General features: G+C 36.5%; 1 protein-coding gene across 11 annotated transcripts in view; it reads right to left on the bottom strand.

Moving 5' to 3' along the window:
* Positions 1 to 25,328, bottom strand: part of Cfap20dc (CFAP20 domain containing) — a 227,666-nt gene that overhangs the window by 137,847 nt on the left and 64,491 nt on the right. For all 11 annotated transcript variants that reach the window (XM_010643156.2, XM_033757023.1, XM_010643159.3 and 8 more), the window contains exon 5: positions 6,427 to 6,541. In XM_010643156.2, coding sequence (XP_010641458.1) covers positions 6,427 to 6,541 — 115 coding nt within the window. The remainder of the gene's footprint in view (positions 1 to 6,426; positions 6,542 to 25,328) is intronic.

The following is a 25,328-nucleotide window of genomic DNA, read 5'->3' on the forward strand; positions in this document are numbered from 1 at the left end:
CTGCTATTCTGCAGTTATGAGTTGAAATTTCTGCAAATGTGAAACAGGTCAAGATGACTGTCAGTGTCTTTACATCTGCATCCTTTGTGGTTTTCTTTCAATTTCGGAGGGAAAAGTCTTAAAATTTTCAGCTACACTGTGCATTTACCTTTCTCCCTTTAGTTCTGCTGGCTTTTGTCTCATGCCTGTAAAGCTGCTTCGTAATTTAGCCCTTTCATCATTGTGAAGCATCCCTCTTCACGTAGTATTCCTCTGTTCTAAAGTCTGTTTGGTCTGCTGTTGATACAGACACTCTAGGTTTTCATGATAGTATCTGTACAGTGTATCTTTTTCACTTTTATTGGTAACATATCTGTGTTTCTTTTTAGATTTATTGTGCACTTCTTATAAACAGCATACAACCGTGGCTTGCTTTTTATTCAGTCTAATAATCTGTCTTTTAATGGGTGAGTTTAGTTTATTTCCACTCAGTGCAGTTATTCTGACCTGTCTGAGTTGAAGGCTACCATCTTGATCTTTGTTTTCAATTTGTCCCATGTGGTCTTTGCTTAGTTTTGCATTCGCACGGTATTTTGGATTAAAAGTATTTTCACTGCTTATTAATCTCTTCAACTGACTCATTACTTGATGAATTTCATTTTAATTTGTGTATAGTTTCAACAGAGTTTAAAATGTATTTATAACTTAACCTTGCATAATATTAGAATGTCTCCTGGCTTAAAAAGCTTGAAAAAGTTTACTTCTATTTTCATCATTATTTGTGTTGTCACGTATTTTAATTTTACCTGTTATAAATTCTATAATACAATCTTATTGTTTTTGTTTGAAGCAATAAAATACTTTTAAAGAAATTGTGATCTGAATACAGTTTTAAAGATTTATGTACATTTTTACTTTTCTTCATTGTGATTTAGATCCACATTTCTATTTGACATATAAATATATACGTATATATTCAGCTTTAAGAACTTCCTTTAATATTTTTGTAAAGTCAGTTGTCCTGCACTGAATGCTCTCAGCTCTGTAGTCCACATTTCTTTGTTTCGCCTCAATTTTTCAAGACTATTTTCTAATAGGAAAAGTTCTAGATTGACGCCCTCCCCAAGCATGCATTCTCACACTGTCTTCTAACCTGCGGTCTTTCTGATGGGAAGCTGCTCTGTGACACCGAGTGTGCTTTTTTCCTCAGGCTGCTTTTACAACTTTCTGTTAGTCGCTGAGTTTCAGGCCCTTGATGTAACACATTGTGGTGTGGGTGTTTTTCGGGTAGCAGGGATCAAACTCCTAGCCTTGCACTTGGGAGGCAGCTGCGGTGCCACTGGCCTGGCCTGTGGTGTGGCTTTTGTGGGTGTCCATATGCGCCTGTTTCTCAGTTTATGGTTTACTGCGCTCATTTGATCTATATGTTTTTGAATGTCTAAATATTTCATATAAATTTTTTCTCCCACTCTCCCCGTTTGCCTTCTTGCACTCCAACTGCACACAGCATAAGACTGTTGGATAGTGTTTCACAGCGAGCTCAGACACTGCTTATTTCTTTTTAGGCGTTTGTCCCTTTCTGTATTTAATCAGAATGGTTTATAATCTTCAAATTTTATTACCCTCCCATCCAGTGTTTAACCTATGCTATGCACATCTTTTAAATCTTTCACTCTTATCTTTTGAGTTTTAGAAGGTTGATTTCATAGTTTCCATTCTCTACTTAAATTTCCCATTTGTCCTCTCATTATGTTCAGATTTTCCTTTAAATTCATGAATATTATGATAATTATTTGAAACCCTTCACCTCTGCATCTCACCATGCTTGTGCCTGTTTCTATTCACTTTCTCCTGGTTAGAGGTCAAGTTTTCTCACTTTGCCTATCTAGTAACTTTGAGAAAAAGTATGCCAGACACCATATTCACAAGTGGATCCATGAGTTTGTACCAAGAAAAAATAGTAAAATAACAATATCACCTACTATTAACTGAGCATTTGATATGAGCTTGGTATTGTAACAAAGTCATGACTCATTCAATCCTGACCATGGCTTCTCCCACTGTCCCTGACTGAGGAGGAGACTGGAACACAGATCAGCTGACTTGCCCAAGGGCCTGCAGTCAAGAAGCCACAGAACTAGAATTCGAAGGCCAACAATCTAGCTCTGGTGCCACACTGCAACCCAACAGTACCTTGCCTGCTCACGATTTGAAAATAGGGTGACCCCAAAGCTGGGTAATGAGCTGCTTTTCAACAAATTTCCCCTGAATTAACTGTGCCTCCTGAAGCATTCAAGAGCAGCGAGGAAGTCATGGAGAAGTTCTCCCTTCCTCAGGTATCTTCAGTATCCATATTAGACAACAACTATATGAGGTGGACAGGGGGAGAAAAACAGATACCTAAAAATTATATTCATACAGATGAATAGAAGCACACACAACCCTCAAGTAGGTACCGTAAACATTATGGTGGATTCCAGGGTAAGATTATTTTATTAAAAGACATTCTTTAATTGTTACTTTGTGTGCATTTCTAAATGATCTTGTATCTGAATAAATCTGCCTTCTCTATTTCCCTCTCACTCAACACTGAAGAAATTATACTGCTGAAAACCACAAATTTCCAAATTACTGGCTGTGTGGAAAACAGGATCTTTGAGAATGACATACAAGATCTTGGAGAAAAAGGTTTAAAGACATTATTCCAGGCCTCTGGTTTATAAGAAAAACTTTAACATACCATCAGAGTTGTGGTCAAAGAAGGTGCTACTCCTGAAAAGTAGTTTGATCCATTTAAACGACAAACACTGGGTATGTGAATGGTAACAGTTATGAAGAGATCTGGGTATTACAATTTATTATATCACTTTGTTATGTCTCCAATGAATGGTATCTCATGACTGAACTTCCCATTTAAATGCAATTAAATTTATTGCACATTTATATATGTAATGATGTCAAGATACTGCTGTCCATCTGACATCATCACCAACCAAATGAAGTTATATTAAAGAAGAAAAATTGATACCAGTGAGTATGGATTAAGTGAGTACTTCTACTTTTAATTCAGTGGCTATTAATTTGTAGAATTGCTCTTGCCATTGAAAACTCAAAGTAAAAATGTAAGTTGTTATAACTTAAATATTAAAGTGACTATTCATAATTAAGAAAAAAATTGAAAGGTTAACATTTAAAGATGACTGGAACTAAAAGCAGCCTATATATAAATACTCACAGTGGTAGGCTGTAAGCATATTAATTTCATTTGTTGCCTCTGGTTACCTCAAGGCTTAGGCGAGAAAACTGCCCCAAAATCAAGAAAAATAAATAAACAGACAAACAAGGAAAAGCGGATAATTTGGCAATGACCTTGTGAATCAGGGGTTACAGACCGACTACCTAGGGGCCCAGAGACACCATGGGCGGGCAGGCCCTGTCAGTGGGGAGGGGCCTAGTCACAGGACAGCATGCGACTTCCCTCAATGTGTGCAGCTGCCACATGGCTCAAGCTGGCTGCTGGCTGTGCAAGAAAGCAGGCTCAATGTGGACAGATTGTGAATTTCTTCAAAAGAGATCAGAAATCGGGAATTTCATATGAAATCTTCTGATTGATAAATGTTAGCTGACATCTTTTTAGAATGTTATTTTGAGGTTTATCACTCCCACCGAGACATCTGCCAGTCTCTAATGAACAGAAAGAAATGGAGACTGCTTTGGTAAAAAGTAGAGCACTGGGGTCCAGAGTCATGCTGGTGCCAGGGAGGCCTTGGGATGGCTATGGGGTGGGTGGGTGCTCTTGGTCCCTTTGTTACTCTCTGTAAAAACTGCCCACAAAACATAACTTTGTGTTACTTCAGTAGGGATCACTGGGGATAGCATGTATTAGCAGTGGAAAGGAAAGATACTGTGCTAGGATGTGTGTTGGACTGGGAGGAAACAGAAATGACAGCGAGTCCTCCCCCAGGCCAGGGGATCGAACTCAGGATCTTGTGCTTGCAAGGTAGGCGCAGTGCCATTGAACTAAATCCCTAGCCCGAAAGCAAATTTTTCTTAATATTTGTATGAATATTCTTGGACATTTGTGGACTCACCAAGCACAGTAAGAAAGCTTATCCAATTTGGCCATGAAAAAGTCATTATTTTAACTTCTCTGTCTGCTGTTAAATTAAAACATGCCAATTTGTTCAGCAAATGCTTATTGAGTATTCAGTGTGCGCTGTGTACCAATAGGGACTGATGATAAAAGCACAATAAGACATGCTTGGATGAGGGAGACAGGCAAGGAAACAGGTGACTGGAGTGAAGGGTGGAGGAATTATGAAGGTTATTAAATTGTGAACAGCAGCAATGAGCTGTTCCTCAAACATCTCATCCACCAAGGGGAAACTGGAGACTGCCAGGAAGGAGGAGAGTCCAAAGAGTAAATAGTAAATATGATCCTCACCTCACACTTACCCTATGCTGGGCACTGCTCCAAAAGCCGCCAGTTTCTTAACTCAGGCAAATCTCACAACAATATTAACGGTGTGTACCCTTCGTATTATCTGCATCTTACAGATGAGGAAACGAACAAACGAACTTGTATAGGAGTAAGAGTCAGAACTCAGATCCTGCATTCTGACTCCCTTCGTGATGTTAATGTGCTATATACTTAACAAAAATACAGCATGAGGCCAGAGCCCAAATCACATGCTCTAGTGAGTACCTGCGCCCAGTCTGCTCTTGCAGTACGCACCGAGTGCATGGCAAAGCTCTGTGTACAGCCACGTGTTAGTGCGCTGGTTCACATCCGTTCCTTACTGCTATCGCTGAGCAGTCACTGGCCCTATTCCGGTCTCTTCATCTTCACTTTTTAGCCCTCCAAGTCACTGCAAGTATCGCTATCTGAATAATCTGTGTGTTCCTTCCCGAGTCCAAAACTTTAATGAGCTACTTTTCTCTATTACAGAGGTTTCCAAAGCGTGGAAAATGTACCATTTGTGAAATGACTTTAGATGGCACCAAATAACCCTAGATCACAGGATAAGATTGTCCCTTTCATCAGTTTCCTTTCAGTTCTTCTAATTATGTCAGGGTGAACACTTCTACACGTATCTAATCCTTGATAAACTCTTTGTGAAAAGAAAAGACCTCAAAACAGGGCCTCTGAAGAAACTATCTAACTAGATATTAAAATATTGTTTTCTTTTCAGTATGTTTTTTTTATTTTATATATTTCTTCTTATTGTTAGAGCTGAAATATTTTAATAAATCAATTTTTAAAAAAGTTATCCACTAGATATTTTTCCAGACACAATGGAAAAACCCTAAAGATAAATTCCTGAGAAAAAATCGGAAATGCACAAATAAATGGAATTTTTATTTTCTTCCTTTTTAATTAGTGCATGTTTTCCACCTGCAAGTGTGATGTGATGTATAGCTTTCTTCTAAAACAAATTCAATCCAAAAGGAGCAAGTCAATTTACAATAAAGTGTTAAGTATCTACTACAGCAGGCAGAGGTCAAACACGGAACTGACAGCCATGCGGAAATGACTGCAGTTCGAAAAGCACTAGTCAGTCAACTCTGGCCTTTGGAGGTTACACACCGCTTAAAATAGCACAACCTGTACCAGGCTGTTGTGCTGCAGGACGGACGTTTCCGTTCTTCATCTGGCAACAGTGGTTCCGTTGTCCTCTATTCTCTGAAGACGTAGTACTTCCTAGCTGCTATGACTGTGTCTAGATGTCCCCCCACAGCCTCATGTGGTCATAGGTAGGGCTTTTTCGGAGGTGGCTGGATCTAGAGTGCGTGATGCTGGGATTGATACATGGTACAATGCTAGGATTAAGGGTGTGACTATCCTTAAAGCAGGTAGTGTGGATAAGATACAAGGGACAGAAAGAGGCTTGTCTTGTTTCTTGCAACCTTCTGCCCACCATGAACTGTTTCTCCTCTGTGATGCCTGTCTGCCATGCCACCCTGTCTTGGGGCCAGCTGATACTGAACTGAAACCTTCTTCCTTTAACTTTGGGTGTTGAGTATTTTGTCTCAGCAATGAAAAAAAGGAAGATTTGGCCTTCAAGATTTTGCCCACACTGTTCCTTGCTTGGGATGCTCAGCTTGCCATCTCCTTACTGAAATCTTATCATCCTTCCAAGTCCATGCTAAGTGCTATCTCCTTCACGAAACTCTTCTTCATCTGGCAATCAGATGAATTTATTTCCCTTTCAACATCCCAACAGTACCTTCTCTCTCTATGGTGTTTCCTATCACAGTTTTGGTGACATTATAAATGTTTAAATAATAATATTCATTCACCTGGGAGATTTCAAGTGAGAGGATTTTACTTACTTTTTATGACACCATGGTACTTAATAAGGTGCCTCATGCACAATTCAGCCCATAATTAATATATGCTGTCTTAAATTTAATACTTTATGCAACATTCATTCATGTGATACTTACAATTTTACGCTTGATCATGAAGAGTGGGATTTTTGCATGAAGAGGGGTTGAGGACAGTTCCTTATGGACTGTTGATAAATAAAGTCTTCTTTTAATGTTGCCTAAATCAGTAATTCTGCAAAAAGAGAGAGGACAGATGAACAATTCCCATGAATTTAATAACCACTTCTTTGAATAATCATCAAAATGACATAGATTTCCAACAAAGAGTTCAAACACCAAATTTGAGAATTGTTATTTTCTTTCAAGAAGTAATAAAATTTCTTCCTTAAATTCAAAGCGCTCACAAGCTTGAATGTATAAATTCACTTAATATGCTAATTTATTTCAGGACCCTGTACTAGATTTCCACAGTCCTTCAGCCTATGAAAAAAATTCAATTTGTACGAACCGAGAAACTGCAAGCTTTTAATAACCAGGTTCGTTCCAGCCCCTTAAACGTGTGTTATCTTGGGACATACTGTCACCTACTAAATAGAAAAACATTATGGGTTTCTTTCCCTAAAAATGCACCTGTCGTTTTATATAGGCTCTTAGTCTGCTTAGAGACAGACACAAAACACTAACTGTCGGTTTCACTTCCTAACCACATATCTTCCACCTGGAATTATAACACACAAGTTTACTGCTCACTGTTCAGCTCAGCCTGCAGTGATACCAAGGACAATGAATTTGCACACCTTTAATAGAATTAGACCACAGCCATGATCACAAAGATTAGGTTGCTTCAAATTGAGTTCTGCTTCCTTTAGGTCTCACAGGTATTGCGGCAGGCTGGAAATCTCCAGTCCTGTCCCAGGCTGCTATCCTGTAGAATAGAGGCTTCCTTAAAAACTGACTTTTTATCTGAGAATAAATCATTTTTCCCTAATTTTTAGCACTGTTGTTGAAACGTACTCTACTGCCATTTTTTTTACAATTAGCAATCCCCTAAGAAAATACTTCTTTCAAATATACTGTTATTGATATTTATAGTATAGCTATTTTTAGAAGTCAACATACCTTTTTTTTGTAGCTCTGCAATGTTGCCTCCTGTTAAGCAGGCATTCTACCATTGAGCAATACCCTGCAACTTTTCATCTCTGTTCTCTTAATAGTACTTTAAAAAATTTTTTTTTATTTAAAAATAATTTTCAACTTAGAGAAAAGCATTGAGCACAGTACAAAAATCTCATGCCCTTTATGTAGATTTGCTCATGTAGATTTTTTTTTTGGTACCAGGGACTGAACTTAGGTCCTTGTGCTTGTGAAGCAGGCAGTGGCATTGCTGAGCTAAATCCCCGGCCCTCATGTAGATATGTTTTTGATTAGTATACATTTTCATTTTCAAAAGCAGAAGTTTCAATTATTTATACTACTGCTTTCTGCATCCTTAAAAATCTTTTCCTAGTGCAAAAATACTTTCTTGTTTTTCCTTCTAGATTTTTATAGGCTATTTTTACTTTTAGTCTATGACCCATCCTAAATTAGTTTCTGTGTGTTGCTGACAGTAGTGAATTTATTTTCTCCATGTAATGTTTATCAATTTTTCCCAGAACCATTTATTAAAGCCTCTCCTTTCCTCACTGAAATGCCATATCACCTTGCTGAAAATCAATTGATCATGTTGGTATTAATTCATCTCCTATTATTATAAAGAAATATCTGAGGTTGGTAACTTTGTAATGAAAAGAACTTTATGAGCTTACAGTTACTGAGGCTTAAGGGCATAGTGCTAATATTAGCTTGGCTGTGATTAGGACCCCGTGGAGAATGGTATCACAATGTTGGAAGCATGTGTGGGAGGAAGAGATCATGTCTTGAAACAGGATGCCAGAGGATGATTCCAAGGCTGGGCTAACTCTCAGAACAGCTTACTCTTGCAAGAACTAACTAAAAATCCCACAAGGATCATCTTAACCTCTTCTGAAGGTAGAACCTTAAATGACCATGGGGCAATCTTTTAAGGTCCACACTATTTCCTAACATCGCGACACTAATGATCAAGCTACCAGTGAGCTATCAATGCATAACTGTTGGCAGACAAACCACATTCAAAGGACAAGTGTGTGGGTGCACAGGTTGCTGGAGTCTCCCTTGATCCATTTTTTGAACAGTACATTTGCTCACTATCTCAATAATACTGTTTTGATTATGACAGATTAACAGTAAGTCTCAAAACTAGGTAAAGAAACTTTTCAACTTTGGCTTTGTTCAAGGTTTGTTTGGACTTTACTTCTTTATTATACATTTATTGCACATGCTGCTGGAGTCTCCCTTGATACATTTTTTGAGCAATACATTTGCTCATTCTTGTCCCAATAATACTCTGTTTTGATTACCATAGATTAACAGTAAGTCTCAAATCTAGATAAACTTTTCAACTTTGGCTTTGTTGAAGCTTTCTTTGAACTTTACTTTTTTATAGATTTTAAGATTTATCATTTTCTATTTGAAAAAGTTACTGAGAAATTTATTGGCTATGTTAAATTGAATCTAAAAATCAATTTTGTGAGAACAATAGTGAGTCTTCCAATCCACTCACATGAGATATATTCCCATTTATTTAGACCTTGTCTAGTTTCTTTCATAATGTTTTTTACAATTTGTATTTCACAAGCCTTACAAATTTTTGTTCAATTATTTCTAAGTATTTCGTTTTTTTCCCCCCACACAACTGACAATGAATTTTAGAATCTAATTTCTTGGCCATTTGCTAATAGTTTATAGAAATATGATTTTTGTACATAGACCTTTTTTCCTGTGACTGATTAATTCAGTCATGAGTTACAGCAGCTGGTTTATATATTCCTGAGAATCTTGTACATAAATATTCATGTCCTCAGTAGGTAGATTATTTTATTTCTGCTTTTCAACCTTTATAGGTTTAATTTCTTTTTCTTGCATTACTGCATTAGTCTTGGGGCCTTTAACATATACTAAAAAGTGATGGGAGTAGATAGCTCTTGCTTTATTATCAACCATAGGCTAAAGTGTTCACTATGTTCCTACTAAGATTGAGGATATTCTCTATTCCTACTTTTTTTTTCAGCTTTAATTGAGTTTATTGGTACATTTTAGGGATACAGTAGTTACATTCATTGTTGGGATCTTGTACCTCTACATGACAAGTCTTGATCCTCATTTTTTCCCCTTACCTCTGCCCTCCCTTCACCCCCTCCTCCCCTCCCCATCTACAAACACTTTATTTTCATCTTTTCATTCTCTCACATTTTTTTCTTTTCCCTTTTTACTCTTCCCCTACCCATCCCACCTTCCCTACACCTTTAGCTCCTTTCTTCCCATTTCTACATGTCAGTAATCTTATTAGAATCTTATGCATTGTTGCAGATTATTCACACCAGGGAAACTATTCGGTATTTACACAAAACATATACTAAAAAGTGATGGGAGTAGATAGCTCTTGCTTTATTATCAACCATAGGCTAAAGTGTTCACTATGTTCCTACTAAGATTGAGGATATTCTCTATTCCTACTTTTTTTTCAGCTTTAATTGAGTTTATTGGTACATTTTAGGGATACAGTAGTTACATTCATTGTTGGGATCTTGTACCTCTACATGACAAGTCTTGATCCTCATTTTTTCCCCTTACCTCTGCCCTCCCTTCACCCCCTCCTCCCCTCCCCATCTACAAACACTTTATTTTCATCTTTTCATTCTCTCACATTTTTTTCTTTTCCCTTTTTACTCTTCCCCTACCCATCCCACCTTCCCTACACCTTTAGCTCCTTTCTTCCCATTTCTACATGTCAGTAATCTTAGTAGACTCTTATGCATTGTTGCAGATTATTCACACCAGGGAAACTATTTGGTATTTACACATGTGTGTCTATTCCTATTTTTTGACAGTATTTTTTAAAATCATGAACACATGGAGAATTTTGTAAATGCATTTTTTGCATTGATCTATATATTTTTTCCATTTATTTTGCCTCTATTGAATTGTCTGCTTGATTTTCAAATGTGCTATGTGTGGTTTTGATAACAGGGTTAACTTAGTCCCATGAAATTATTTGAGAAGCATTTCTTCCTCCTGTGTTTTCAGAAAATGTTTACTTAAAAAGGTGCTTGTTTCTCCTTAAATGTTAATCAAATTCACCTGAGTCTGAAGTTTTCCTTGTGGGAAGATTTTGTTTATACATCTAATTTCTTTATTAGATTTCAGGACTACTCTTTTTCTTGTTTCAGTTGTATTTTCATATAGAGTTGTTCAGTTTATTGCCATAAGATTGTTAAGCTTATTGCTGTTATTATTTTTTTAATATTAGTGATCATTAGTGGTATTTTTCATTCCTGACATTGACAATTTATGATATCTCTTATTAATCAGTCTGGATGGGATTCATCAAGTTTATCTTTCCCAAGCAAACAACTTCAGCCTTGTTAAATTTCTCTGTTCCTTATTTTCCATTTTACTGATTCCATTATATGATTTCCATCTTATTGATTTATTATTTTCTTCCTTCTCATTTTGGGTTGAATTTGTGCTTCGTTTCTCTTTAGCTTCTTCAGACAAAAAGTTATATCACTACTGCATTTAAGACTATAAATTTAGCTCTAAGCAGTATGTTAGATGGATCCTACAAATTCTGATGAATATTTTCATTCATTCTGAAATATTTTCTATTATACTTTCTTCTTCGAATCTTGAGTTGCTTAGAAGTATACTATTTAAATTCTAAACATTAAGGTATTTTCTATATATTTTATTGTTACTGATGTTTATTTCATTCCATCATGGGCAAAGAAGAAACCTTTGTATAGTTTTCTTTTTAAAAAGTTAATTAAATTTAATGTATAACTCCTTTACAAGTTGTTCCTGCTCCATTCTGGATCCAGTCTTCCAAGGGGTCATAAGTTTGTGCTTTCCAGCCACAACTCAAGAAAAACCTTTGTAAGATGACATCCAAGCTATAAAAAAATCTAACAAGTATCCAAACACTGTTTACTTAGCATACAATAAGAGCGGATTTAGACTGCTATTGATGTATACTTTTCCCCAGGAAAGATATTACTGTTAAATATTTATTAATTATTGAGCATTTTCTATGCCAACCCTGAATTAAGCATGCTGTATTATCTCATCTAATTCTCTCATAAGCGTGACAAGCTTATGCCGTTATTATCATCTCTATTTTACAGATGAAGAAACTAAATCTTAGTAGGATTGGCCAACTTTTCCAAAATCACACATCTAGCAGAGTTTGAATTTAAACTCAGACTTAATTAATTCCAGTATCCACTTTCTGAGCCACATACCTTTTCTATTTGATGAGTAAGACTCCTGCATTTTAGTGTGTTTGTCTGGATGTAGCCCTTGTTTGCATTTTGTGTGTGAATGTAATTATTTTCTTTCCATTGACAAAGTCTTCTGTTAGCCATGTAACAAAGCTCTAATGGCAAAACCGAGGTACCAAGACCTCTCCACTGGAGAGCTATTATAAGTTATAATCATAAACAGGAAAGGACAGGAAATAAAAGAGCAATATCTAAATCCCTCCCATGTGCCAGAACCTGCACACCATTTCCCTGAAGCTATTTACTTATTCTTGGAAATAGACTCAATATTCACCTTTTACTGAACTAGTAAGAGGCTCAAAGACGTTAAGAAACTTGGTCAAGATATCAAAGCTAATGTCCAGCACAGCCAGGAAGTCTAGTAAAGCCAAAAAGGACAGGACAAGAGGAATAATGGTAAATTAATTACAAATCTGTCTGACAATTCCAAGAGGATGGTAGTTGATGGACTCAGTTTTTGAAAGGTTGCATGCTTACAAGGAAAAACAGTAGTAGTGGACCTATAATTACTTACTTTTCTAAAGGGAATTAAAATATTTTACTATCTTTTTCTTCTTTTAATAGATATTACTGAAAAAAGGTCCTTATAAATATTACTAAACTCCTGAAAAGTACACTAAAAGCGTTTGTTAGGGGAAAGTGTTTAACAGAGTGCTTCTGTATATTGTACATTGATCTGTCTAGAACTGCTTCTGGTGAACAAGCTGGAATCCATGGGTTTATGGGGCAGGGTTCCTTGAAAGATGTCACATATGGTATAAATGTATACAATGGCCTAAATTCTCTGTGGATAAGCAATACTCCTTCAGGTGTTGCGTGGAGAACTCCTCTGCTAAATCTCAACCAAAACACACCAAGAAAGGACTGGAAACCTGCCAGTCTTTGCCTTAAACTTGTACACTGAAATTACTAATAAACTCAATACAGGCCAAGGTCTCCAATTCTTATGAATTTCTTTGGCAATACAATCTTTTGGGCTCCCTCATACACCTGGGACTGTGCAACCTCGTTAGGAAACACATGCATAAAAGTAGAGGCTGAGATAAGGAAACAGGTGCAAGCAGTTTGAGAAGTGATCCTATGAAGGAGTCTGGGAGCAGGGAAAGTAAGACCACAGGTGAGGGAAGACCAGTAGAAGTGCGCACCATTGTAGTAATGACAATGCTACCGGTCACAGGGTTTCCATTCCACCAAGACCTCTGGAGATATGTACAGAGTAACTCACAGAACTGACCACGTGAAGAGTGAAGGGTGAGACTCTCACTGCCCACAGGTTAAAAGCTGCCTATAATGTGTATATGATGGGTGTGGCATCTCTCCCCGCTATTTCCAGGCTGTGATTGGCCATGGCTGGAGTGGACTCTCATAGCATGAAAGATCCTGAAGTGCACTTGAGCAAGCTTGCACCAGATTTCCCACCTCTGCTGCAGCCGATACGAAAGGCAGATTTTCAGAATGTGACCCAGGACACTGGAATAGACTTCCACAATGAGTACTAGCAAATTTGCTGCTATTTAAACATATCCTATTATTTTCATACCTTTGCTTAAGCACTTCCCTGAGAATTCTCCTTTTCTATCATGCCAACTAAAATTATATTTATTCATCACATGTTGAGTTCAAAGTGCCACCTCTTCCTTGAAATCATCTTGGATTGAGAGATTAGAAATGATCACTTCTTTCCCTGAGTTGCTACAGTAGGTTTTCTGACCCCTATTACCAAATATTTTTCATTCCCCCTTTTGTTCTAGGTCAGTGATTATGTTCCACTTTATGGGCCATGAATTGATGCAAATATGCAAATCTTTTCCTTTGTTTTCAGGGGTGAATAACATGCAGGCCCATATATTTCAGTTTTACCACTTGGTAGTAATATTTTAATTGCATTAAAGAGGGTTATTAGAATTTGGTATTTTAGAACTTATTTCAAGTTTAAAGAAGTCTCTCACTTTACGTTCCATAGAGAACCCTAACTGCTCTGAAGGCTTGATGATCTGCAAAGCACTCAGTGTGCAGTTGTGTAAGCATGGGGAGGGGGGAGTCTTTAATTCTGGGATGGGCAATTTGTTACAAATTCATCATCAGTATTGTTTTGTGTTGGTTCTAATTTTCAGTGACAAACTGTTATGACTTAAGATAAAACATTAAACAAAACAGAATTATGTTATAATGGTTGAGATAAATAATTTTGAAGAGAAATTTTCTAGGTCTGAGACTGGATTTATACATTAGCTATATGAAACTGGGCAAGACAGCAATAAAAAACCCAAGTATATAGATAGCATGTTAGAGCCCAATGAAGGCCATGAAGAGAAATAAAGCACAACAAGGCAGTACAAAGTGACAGGGGTAGAAAGCATTACTCCAGAAAATAAAGGGAGGGCCTCTCACAAAGGGTGCCCTTTGAGCTAAGAGTTGAAAAGTGAAGGCAGGAACCAAGCGTGATTGCTTCAGGCGTATTTCAGGCAGAATACTCCACAAACTGTGAAAACGCCAAAGAAAGAGACTGTCCCCTGCTTGCTTTAGTAGTGCTGACTATGTAACCCCACACATTTATTAAGACAAATGGGTCCTCTGGGCTGGGACGCTCAACAGGAACCTTACAGTAGGTATCCAGCATGAGCTTTGCCTCACAGAAGGTTGGCCTGAGTTTGCACGCAGCAGTTCTCTGTCAAATCTGGCCAGTATGGCTCTGAGCTGGGAAGAATTTCTAAATAATCATGTGCTCAGCTTAGGACAGAGGTACCAGGATGAAGGCATCCATATGATAATAGGAGCTTATTCAACTGTCTTTGCAAAAATAAACATGCAATCCTTCCCCGTCCCATAATCAAGAATAGTTGGTTTTGTAAGAAAATAAAATCAGGTGCTAAGCTTAAATGCTTCTGAAAGCAAGCTAAGTTTCTACTTTAAAAAATTAAAATTAGTTATTCATAAGAAAAGAATATAAATGCATATGTGTGACTACTTAAAAGCTTCTTTATGCTTATGTGCTTTTTTCGGGACAATTTAGTTGCTGAAAGGAAGGCTGTGTGTAAAACAGCTCTTCACTTGTAATACAGGCTTGATTTTTACCATCTAAATTCTCCTGTGACTTAACAAAAAAGAAAAAGACAAGCAACACTGGCAATACTCCTCTTGTTCTTAAAGATGCATTTTTAAAAATCCCATATATAAGTTAATACATTGTCATATCAATAAGTGAGCATTCATAGCTAAGGGTCAGCAATTTGGTAGAAAAAGTAATGAGACCATGTTGAGAAAAAAAATGGGGCCATCAACAGGAAAATCAACCTCATTTATAATAATATTCCAGTGATCAGCAGGTGTATAAGTCTCCCAGCTATAGTCATTAACAGCATTCATTTCAAATTTAACATCTACATTTGTAAATCACTTGAAAGTAAAATTACTTTTTCAATTCAATTCTCAATTCACTTTTATATGTTCATCTTTGATTGACAATTTTTTTTTCACAATGGCAACCTCTGTGAGATTTTGAGTAAATGGTAGCATCCATGCCAGAGTGCCAATAAACTCATCTACTCAGATTACCCACTCTTTTTATATATGTACAATCATCCACAGCCCTTTGTGAATGCTCACTTCAGGTTAGAATGAACTTGCAAAACTGATGTCAGACTTCTGATGATGGGATTCACTTATTGGAATAACTTATCCTTAAAGCCAAAATGATTTTTTATTTTTCCTTATCAAGACCTAAAAATTTACCAAATTTAAATGCATATTTTCAGTGATACTACCAAATAACTCTAGGTTTAAGGAAACAGCAAGACTGTAAGGCAGCATCTTTAAATACATGCAGTGATGTTTGCTATGTGGTTAGCATGGCTATGGACTGGAACTTCAAGGCCAGTAGGTGGCCAACGGGCCACAGGTGACTCCGGGCCTCCCTTACGCACTCATTCCAGTACTTCACCATCCCACCAGGAGTTCTAGACCATTAGTTTTTCTGGGACCCAATCTACTAAAATTTGAACGGTTTAGAAATTCTTTGTTTATAACAGAAAACAGCTGTTTTTCTTACATAGGCATACTGAAATACATTTAGCCCTCGTTTCTTTTGAGAACCTTCTCATTTTTATTTTCTTTAAAAATTTTTTATTTTCATTAGTAGATAATGACTACATTCATCATGGGATGGTGGTACCATATGTAACACACATCTTAATTATTTTTTCATCCTCCCCTTTGGTCTCTTGGTTCTTTTTCCATTTGCAAAAGAGCTATCTCTGTGTTTCCTATTATCTGCCTTTTATTTTGCCCTTCCATTTACATTTTAGGCTCCTCATATAAAAGAAACCATGTGATATTTAAGCTTGTGTCTCATTTATTTCATTTAACATTATGGTCTCAAGGCGCATTCATTTTCCTACAAATGACTGAAATTTATCCTTCTTCATAACATTGTAGTAGCATTAATTAAACTTTAAATTAATAACCTGTCTTGGAAAATTTCTGTGTATATATTCTGACCCCCTTTTCACAAAACAGCTTTACTTAGGTATAATTTACACACCATGAAATTTATCATACCCTTTAGTACCCAATTTAAAGACTTTTGCTGTATTCCTGGAGTCACCAGAATCCAGCTGTAGAACACTGCTATCATCTCAAACATGTCCCTCATGCCTGTCTATCAACAATGTCCTCTCAAACCCCCAGTTCTAGGCAATCACTAATCTGGTTTTTGTCTGTAAATGTTTATATTTTTCAGATTATTTCAAATAAATGAAATAGAAATATAAAACACTTTACACCTGACTGCTTCAATTTAACACTTCTGATATCCATTCATGTTGTAAGGCGTATCATTACATTGCAAAATAGTATTCCAATATGGATGCATCTCATTCTATTTATGTTTTCCACGAGTTAATGGAAATGCTGATTGTTTTCAAGCTTGGCCAATCTGAATAACGTCACTATGATTATTTATGTTCAATTCTTTGTGTGAACATGTGTTTTCATTTTTAAAAGGTACATATGCAAGAAACGTGGCTGTACTGTTTTACTTTCCTTTAGCAAAGCATGAGAATTTCAGTTTCTCCACATCTTGATCAACATTTGATATTATCTATCCTTTTGATTATAGCTATTATAGTGAGTATGGGTGTTATTTCATTGTTCCTCTAATTTGGTTCTCTTTAATGACACAATATTGAAAATATCTTCATATGGTTTCCATCTCCTGTTATGAAATATTCTCTTTTACTAAGTTTTAAACTGAGTCATATTTTTGAACTGCAAGACTTCTTTCTATACCTTAGATACAAGAATTTACCATATATATGATTTTCAAATATTTGGTTTGTCCTCATTTATTTAATGATGTCTTCAGAAACACAAAATTTTAAAATTTTGATGGTGCAATTTTTCACATTTTTCTTTGATTGTTTGTATTTTGGCACTGTATTTACAAACTCTTTCCCTAACCTAGGGCCACAAAGATTTTGTTTTGTGTTCTTCTAGAAGTTTACTACTGTTAACATTTCTACTTAGTTCTAAAATCCATTTGGGTTCATTTTTGAATAGTGTGAGGAAAGACTTCAATTTTAAAATGTGGATATCCAAATAGCCCAGCATTATTTGTTAAAAAACTATTCTTTTACCCACTGAAATGGACTTTGGTAAAAACAAAATAAAACAAAACAAAACTGCTCATGAATATGGGAGTTCATTTCTTGATGTACATGCTGCTATATATTGACATCTATGTCTTCTTCAGCCGGCACCTTACCACACTTACTACTATAGCATCGCTGTGAATTTTGAAATCAATAATAGTAAGTCATCTACCTTTGCTCTCTAACTTTAATAAAGTTGTTTTATTTTACTTTTAAGATTTTCATTATGGGACACAATGAAAACATTTTCAAGAGGGAAGTTTACAGCTGTGAATGCCCTCAACACAAAAGCAGAAATAAATAACCTAAAGATGCATCTCAAGTCCCTAGAAAAACAAGAGTAATCCAAACCCAAAGCTAGTACAAGAAATGAAATTATAAAGATCAGAGAAGACATTAATGAAATTGAGACAAAAAAAGTGAATGAATTGAACAGTTGGTTCTATCAAAGAATAAAAGAAACTCTTAGCTAATCTAATTGAAAAAGGAGAGAAAAGATCCCAATAAGTGCCATTAGAAATGAAAAGTTAAGCTCACAACGGAAACTGCTGAAATCAAGAATATTAACAACTGCTTCACAAACCTATATGGTAATAAGTGAAGAATTCAAAGAAATGAATAGATCTCTAGATACATTTGAATTATCAAAATGGAACCAAGAAGATTTAAAAACTCGGAATAATCCAATAATAGGCACTGAAATTGAACTGGTAATAAAAAAAACTCCCAACTAAGAAAAGCCCAGGTCAGATGGATTCACTGCTGAACTGTACAAAAACTTCAGGGATCTAACAAAAATACTCCTGAAGCTCTTTTAATGAGATTAAAAGGGAAGGAGTACTCCTGAAGTCATTCCTGGAAGTTAGCATATATCTGATTCCAAAACTAGAAAAAGATCCAAATAAAAAACATAAAAATAGACCAGTCTCTTTAATGAATATCAAATGCAAACATCTTGAAAAAAAGACACTGGAATACAGAATGCAACAAATCAAAAAGATCATACATCATCCCAGGCTTCATCCCAGGTATGCAAGAATGGTTCAACATATGAAATCAAGAAATGTAATATATCACATAAATAGAAGCAAACACAGAAACCACATGATCATCTTAAGAAAAAGTCTTTGACAAAACCCAACATTCTTTCATGACAAAAATAGTGAAAGAAATAGGTATAGAGGGACGTTACTGCAATTTGATAAAAGCTACTTATGGCAAAATTAATGCCCACATCATATTAAATGGGGAAAAGTTGAATGCTTTTCCTTTAAGATCAGGAATAAGACAAAGATGTCTACTATTACTGCTCCTTTCAACATAATATTTATGTGAAACATTTGCAAGAGCAAATAGGCAAGAAAAAGAAATGATAGGGATAAATACAGGAAAAGAATAAGGCAAGTTATCATTATTTGCAGATGACACCATTCTTTACATGGAAAATCCAAAATAGTTTACCAAAAGACTTAGGAAGACTTAATAACCAAATTCAGCAACATAGCATGATACAAATTCTACATATAAAAATCAATAGCATTCCTGTATGCTAATAATGAACCCACTGAGAAAAAATTTAGAAAAAACATCATTCATAATAGCACCAAGAAAAATTAAATACTTAGGAATTCACCTAACTGAAGAAGCGAAAGATCTCTATTATAAAAACTCCAGTACTGTGAAAAAGGAGATCAAAGGGGGCATCACAAAATGGGAAGATATCCATGTTCCTAGATAGGAAAAAAACCAATACAGTAAAAACAGTCATATATCCAAAATTGATACAGATTTCAGCAATCCTAATGAAAACACCAACAGTTCTTTACAGAACTGCAGAAAAAGAAACCTAAAACTCAAATGGAATCAGAAAAGACACACAATAGCAAAAGCACTTCTGGGTAAAAAGAGCAAAGTGGGAGGCGTCACTATTCTAGATGTGAAGTTGTATTACAAAGCTTCACAAAACACATGAGGATCAATGGAACACAGTGGGGGACACAGAAATAACCCTAAGCAAATACAACTACAGTATTTGATCTTTGACAAAGGGGCCAAATACATACGCTGAAGGAAAGATAGCACCTTTGATAAATGATGCTAGAAAACTGGATATCCAAATGCAGAAGATTAAATCTAGACCCATATCTTTCATTGTATACTAAACTAAAATCAAAACGGGTCAAGGAACTAAACGTTAAAGCACAAACACTTAACCTGCTAAAAGATAAAAGAGGCAAAACTTTAGAAGTCATAGTCATAAATGAAGACTTTCTGAAAACCCTGGTTGCACAGGGAACAGTACCAAGAATCAGGAAATGGGCTATCACATTAAAAAGCTCTGCCCAGCAAAAGAAATAATCAACAGAGTGAAAAAAACTTACAAAAATGGAAAAAAAAATGTCAGCTATTCCTCAGACAGAGGACCAAAATCTAGAATATATAAAGAACTCAAAAATTAGACCATCCAAAACAAAAGACTCAATAAAAGATGGGCAAGTAAAATGAATAGACATTTCACAGATTAAATACAAATGGCTCAAAATACATGAAAAAATGTTTAACATCACTGGCCATTAGAGAGATGAAAATTAAAACAACACTGAGATTCCATTTTTCTCTATAATGGATGTCCATCCTCAAGAAATCAAATAATAACAAATGCTAGCCAGGCTGGGGAAGCGGGGAATTCTACATTGTTGGTGGGAATGCTACTTCAACCACTATGGAAATCAGTGTGGGGATTCCTCAAAAATCTACAACTAGAAATTCCATGTGACCCAGCCATTCCACTTCTAGGTATCTCCCCAAAAGAGTCAAAGACATCACGTTACAGTGACACACGCACACCCATGTTTATACCTGCATGACTGACAACAGCTCAATCCTGGATGCAGCCTGTATGTCCACTGCAGATGAATGGATAAGGAAAATGTGTTTTATGCACAGTAGAGTACTACTATGCCACAAAGAAAAAATAGCTGGGTCATTTATAGAAAAATGGGTGCATCTTGAAACCATAATGATAAATAATATAAATCAGACACATTAGCTTAAATACTGCATGGTTTCTCTTAAATGAGAACCCCAAAGTATAAATTAAAGGGCAAAATAACTGATAAAAGGAGGTAGGGAGATAGATTTTTCTTAAAGGGAAAGCGGATCTCAAGATGAAGGGAGAGGAGAAGGAGAGGGAAAGCAGATGAAAAAGAAATTAAGGTGTGTTACGTACACATACCAACTCCACACAAAGAATGTAAATATTACGTACAGTAAAAATGTACTATAAAAAATTAAAAATAAACAAAAGAGGCAAGTATAAAACTTTTTTCACATAAATTTAGGATCAGTTCATCAATTCCTAGAAAAACAACAAGTGCTCAATGAGATTTTTGCTACCAAAAAAAGCCAGGCAAATTTAGGGAAGAAAATCATCTTAACAATATTAAGCTTTGTAATACAGTCTCTTTCTGTTTACTTAATTTTAATATCCCTGTTTTATATGAAGATGTTTCATAATTTTTATCATATAAAACTTAAATACCACCTTTGTTAAATTTATTCCTAAGCATTCCATCTCTACAAAATGTTAAAAATAGGCCATCCATAGATAAGAAAAAAATGACTGGAGAGTATTAGAGAGATAGGAGTAACTGCTAATAAATACAGATACCATCTGGGAAGATGATATTCTAAAATTACACAGCAGTATTGCTGTACCACTGTGAATTTAACTAAAAGCCACTGAATCGTGTGCTTGATTCAACAGGGTCTCACAATATTGCCCAGTCTGTCCCAGAACTCATGAGCTTAAGTGATCCTCCTGTTTCAGGCTCCTAACTAGCTGAGACTAAAGGCAGGCACTGCATACTCAAATGAATCATATACTTTACAAAGGCGAATTTATTTTTAATGGTATATAAATTATATTTGCATAAAAAAGAGAGGTGTAACTAGTTCATTTATTGGTGATGGGTAAATAGCATTTCTGAAGACAAGTACAGACAAAACTAAGAGCTATTATGTATATTCCATTACTATGAAACACACGTTTATTGGTAATGCTCTTGCTGTTGAAATGTGAGTTGAATAGTGTCCCCCCAAATGATAAGCTGTCCACGGGGCAACATGACACTATTTGGATACAGGATCTATGCAAATGTGGCTCTAACTGAGAGGAAAGATGCAATGACTGATGTCTTTGTAAGCAGAGGGAAATCTGGACAGACAGAAGATGTCACATGAAATCAGGTGCAGAGATGAGAAGGGTAAATCTATGAGCTAAGTCTCATCAAAGACTGCTGGCAACTGCCAGGTGCTGGGAGAGAGAGGCACATATCACTACTCCAGTGCTTCCCAGGCGAACCAGTCCTCCCACCTTCTCAATTGTGGATTGTTACGTTCCGGAAACAATGACGTTTCGGTGTTGTAAGTCATCCGTTTTGTAGTAATTTGTTAGTAGCTCTAGGAAACTCATACTATAATTTTTATACCAAAGCACGGGTAACAGGAACTATGGTCAATATCCAGATGTTCCAATTTCCTAACCTATGAAATGGGGTAGAACATCTGTCCATTCATTGTACTAAAAAATGGTAATGAAGACACTTTAGAAAATGTGCAGCACCTTACAAATGCAGGGAATTACTCTTTCACATGTATTATTTCTTATTGTTGTGTCAGCTCCTATACTGTTTTTTTCTCTTTTTACAAAATCATCTTTTTCAAACAACATTCACCTTCCTTAGAGAAGCTATAATTTGGGTGTACTCTGCTTCCTGAAAACTAACCATCTCTAACATGTACATGAGAATTCCAATCATGGAACTCTTACATTACCTATTCCTTAACTTTCCAAATGTATACTCTGCTGTGAACTACCAATGAACTTACTCTTAGTTTCAGGAAATATATCAAGCACTGTAACATTTGTTTATTCACAGAATTAGGACACTGCTTGTTCCAGTTCATTGTTCCAGTCTGTTAAACTGGAATATCACTTTAAATTTTACAGTAAAGAAGATATTTGGCATGAAAAGCAACACTTTTTACAAACTTGTTAGAGATTCTGAATTATCAATATAATTATACAAAATCAAATTATTGAAGATTTCCAACTCTTTAGAGTCTTGAAAAATTTTTTAAAAATGTTTTCAACTGCCCATCAGTGAAAATCTGACAATATCTAATAAAGGTAAAAGTCTCTCAAATGTCCTTGACCATCTCTAATGATTACTCTTTCAGTATTTCAGTCCCTCTTTACTTCTGCCCTCTCAAATGTTTCAGTATTAAACATGAACGCGTGAATCTTTGAATCTGAATCTGCACACATATATACATGCCTATATTATGCACATATATAAATATGCCTATTTTTTCATGACAAATCACATATCTTTAAATGGATGATATTTCACAAGCACACACAGATACATATATGTATGCGGGTGTTCACTGCAACAGTAATACTCAAGAAGAGAAATGGAGGTCAATTATAAAGGTCTAGATGAATAAGATTATGCTACACTCATGCAATATACGGCAGCAATGAAAAAGAATGAGGTAAGTTAGTATATAGTAATAGGTAAAGTAGAAAGCCCTATTGCTACCTCCAACACCAAGAAGTATAGAAGTTTTATTCTACTTGTAGAAAAAGGATAATCTCTCTCTCTCCCTCCCCACCCCACCCCACACCACAGAGTTAATCTCTGGTGGTTTTCACAAAAATATCTGTTAAAAGCAATTCCTTTAGAAAATGATTCCAAATTTTCTTGTAGGTATGGATTATTTTTATTACATAATATAATTTGAAAATGGAAGTCCTTAAGCAAACAGGAACAAAGCAGAGGTTAAATGGTTAACTTTTTGAAATAAAATGAACAAGCAAAAAATATAAGGTTTTAACAAAGAATTTTTTTTTTCTTTGGTACCGGGGATTGAACTCAGGATGCTTTGCGCTTGCACGGCAGGCAGTGGAGCCACTGAGCTAAATCTCAGGCCCAACAATTTTTTTTTTTAAAAAGAATTCTTTGCTATCTGGGACTTCAAAAAAGATGTTATGAAATATTTTACAGGCTTGACAAGGGAGCTGCAGATAGAGTTGTTCCGCTGGGCTCACTGTCATGTGGGGGAATCAATATACTATCCTTTGAGGTAAGAGCACAACAATTTACTTATAGTGGTTTATCGAGTACTCAGTTCAATACGAGTGGACATTGCATCAATAACATTCTAATGGATGCTATAGATGACAGTTCAGTGGTATAATATACAATCTGGAAGGCCATATAATAAAATCTGCATGGCCCTGGAGTCACAGAGTGATCATTTATAGAAGACCTAAAGAAAAACATCAAGAAATGTTTTACCGCAGGACCTAACAATCGTTTCAGCTAGTGTGGATTACGTTAGTGGAAACCCACTGGCGTCATTTTTATGCATTCTTTTATCTTGTAATATTCTGGTGAGGGAAAGGTGAAGTTAGAAAGCTTTCCTTCTAATTCGAACGAGGCTGGGAGCTTATCAATGCAAACACATTTCCAAATGAAGTTAGACAATACTCAGCAAAGAAAAATTCTTAATTCCCCACCCTCACTGCTTCCCAGTGGCTCAGATCAGAGCCCCAGATCATTCTTGATTCATCCTTCCTCTCTGAACGAACGCCTTATCTGCTCTGTGTCGGCTCCATTCAGTCCTTGAGCTCCTACACCATCCCTGCCATTGCTCTTTGCCTACCCAGCTGTCCAGATGGTCTCCCTGTTTCCGTTCTGTTCCCCACCCCTCAGTAAGCAGGCTCATGAGCAGTCTCAGGGAGCAGCAGATCAGTCCATCCCATTGCATGGCTTCCCACTGCTCTTGAACAGAACCCAAATTCCCAGCTCAGAAGGCTGATAAGTTGCCCTCATCCCTCGGCAGGCCTACATTCTCCATAGACAGGGATCGGGAATTAAACAATGCACCCCACAAGTCTCAAATGGAGAGATTATCAAGAAATAATTTATTGCAGAGGCACGAGCATCTTGAGGAAACAGGAAAGGAACAGTTAGGCATAGATATGACAGTAGTGAGTAGCTACTACATTACCAGTTCCACATGGGCAAGAGAAGGGACTGGAGCCAGGGCGGCTGCGTCCTCACAGGAAGACTGAGCAGAGAGGGAAGAAACACCCAGACTGCTTTCTTCCTGCTGGCTTCCTCTTCCTATTTCTCAGGGCTGGAAGTCCAAGGAGCCCGGGTGACTGGTTCAGTAAGAGGCGGGAGCAAAGGGAGGACATTTCTCAAACCACAGAGCAAGTGCACGAGCTGCAGTGGCAGCTCTGGAGGGCGGAAAGGGACATTCACTAGCACCGGAGGCCACTATCCCCCTTCCTTCCTGGTTTCTGTGCTTGTACTGGGTGTGCTCTTAAGAACCTGCACACACTTTTCCTTTCTGTGGGTGCTCATCCCTTCTATGAGTACCTGTCACATAACTTGTTCTTCACTTTACACATCTTAAATATTTTTATAACTCAGAATTATTCAAGTCCTACTTCCTTGGTCAGTTCTCTGCCTATTTCCTTCAGACTTCTTAGTACAATTTGTTTTTTTTTTCCAGCTTTAATTGAGTTTATTGGTACATTTTAGGGATACAGTACAGTTACATTCATTGTTGGGATCTTGTACCTCTACATGACAAGTCTTGATTCTCAGTTTTTCCCCTTGTCCCTGCCCTCCCTTCACCCCTTCCTCCCCTCCCCATCTACAAACACTTTATTTCCATCTTTTCATTATCTCACATTCTTTTCTTTTCCCTTTTTACCCTTCTCCTACCCATCCCACCTTCCCTACACCTTTAGCTCCTTTCTTCCCATTTCTAAATGTCAGTAATCTTATTAGGATCTTATGCAATTTTTAACTGCTTCCTTTTCTTTGTGCTCCAGAGTGAGGGAAGTGATAATCTGTCTAGCAAATGACTGTCA

This window comes from Fukomys damarensis, unplaced genomic scaffold (genome assembly GCF_012274545.1).
Source record: "Fukomys damarensis isolate Sample0158 unplaced genomic scaffold, DMR_v1.0_HiC HiC_scaffold_28, whole genome shotgun sequence".
Lineage (NCBI taxonomy): Eukaryota > Metazoa > Chordata > Mammalia > Rodentia > Bathyergidae > Fukomys > Fukomys damarensis.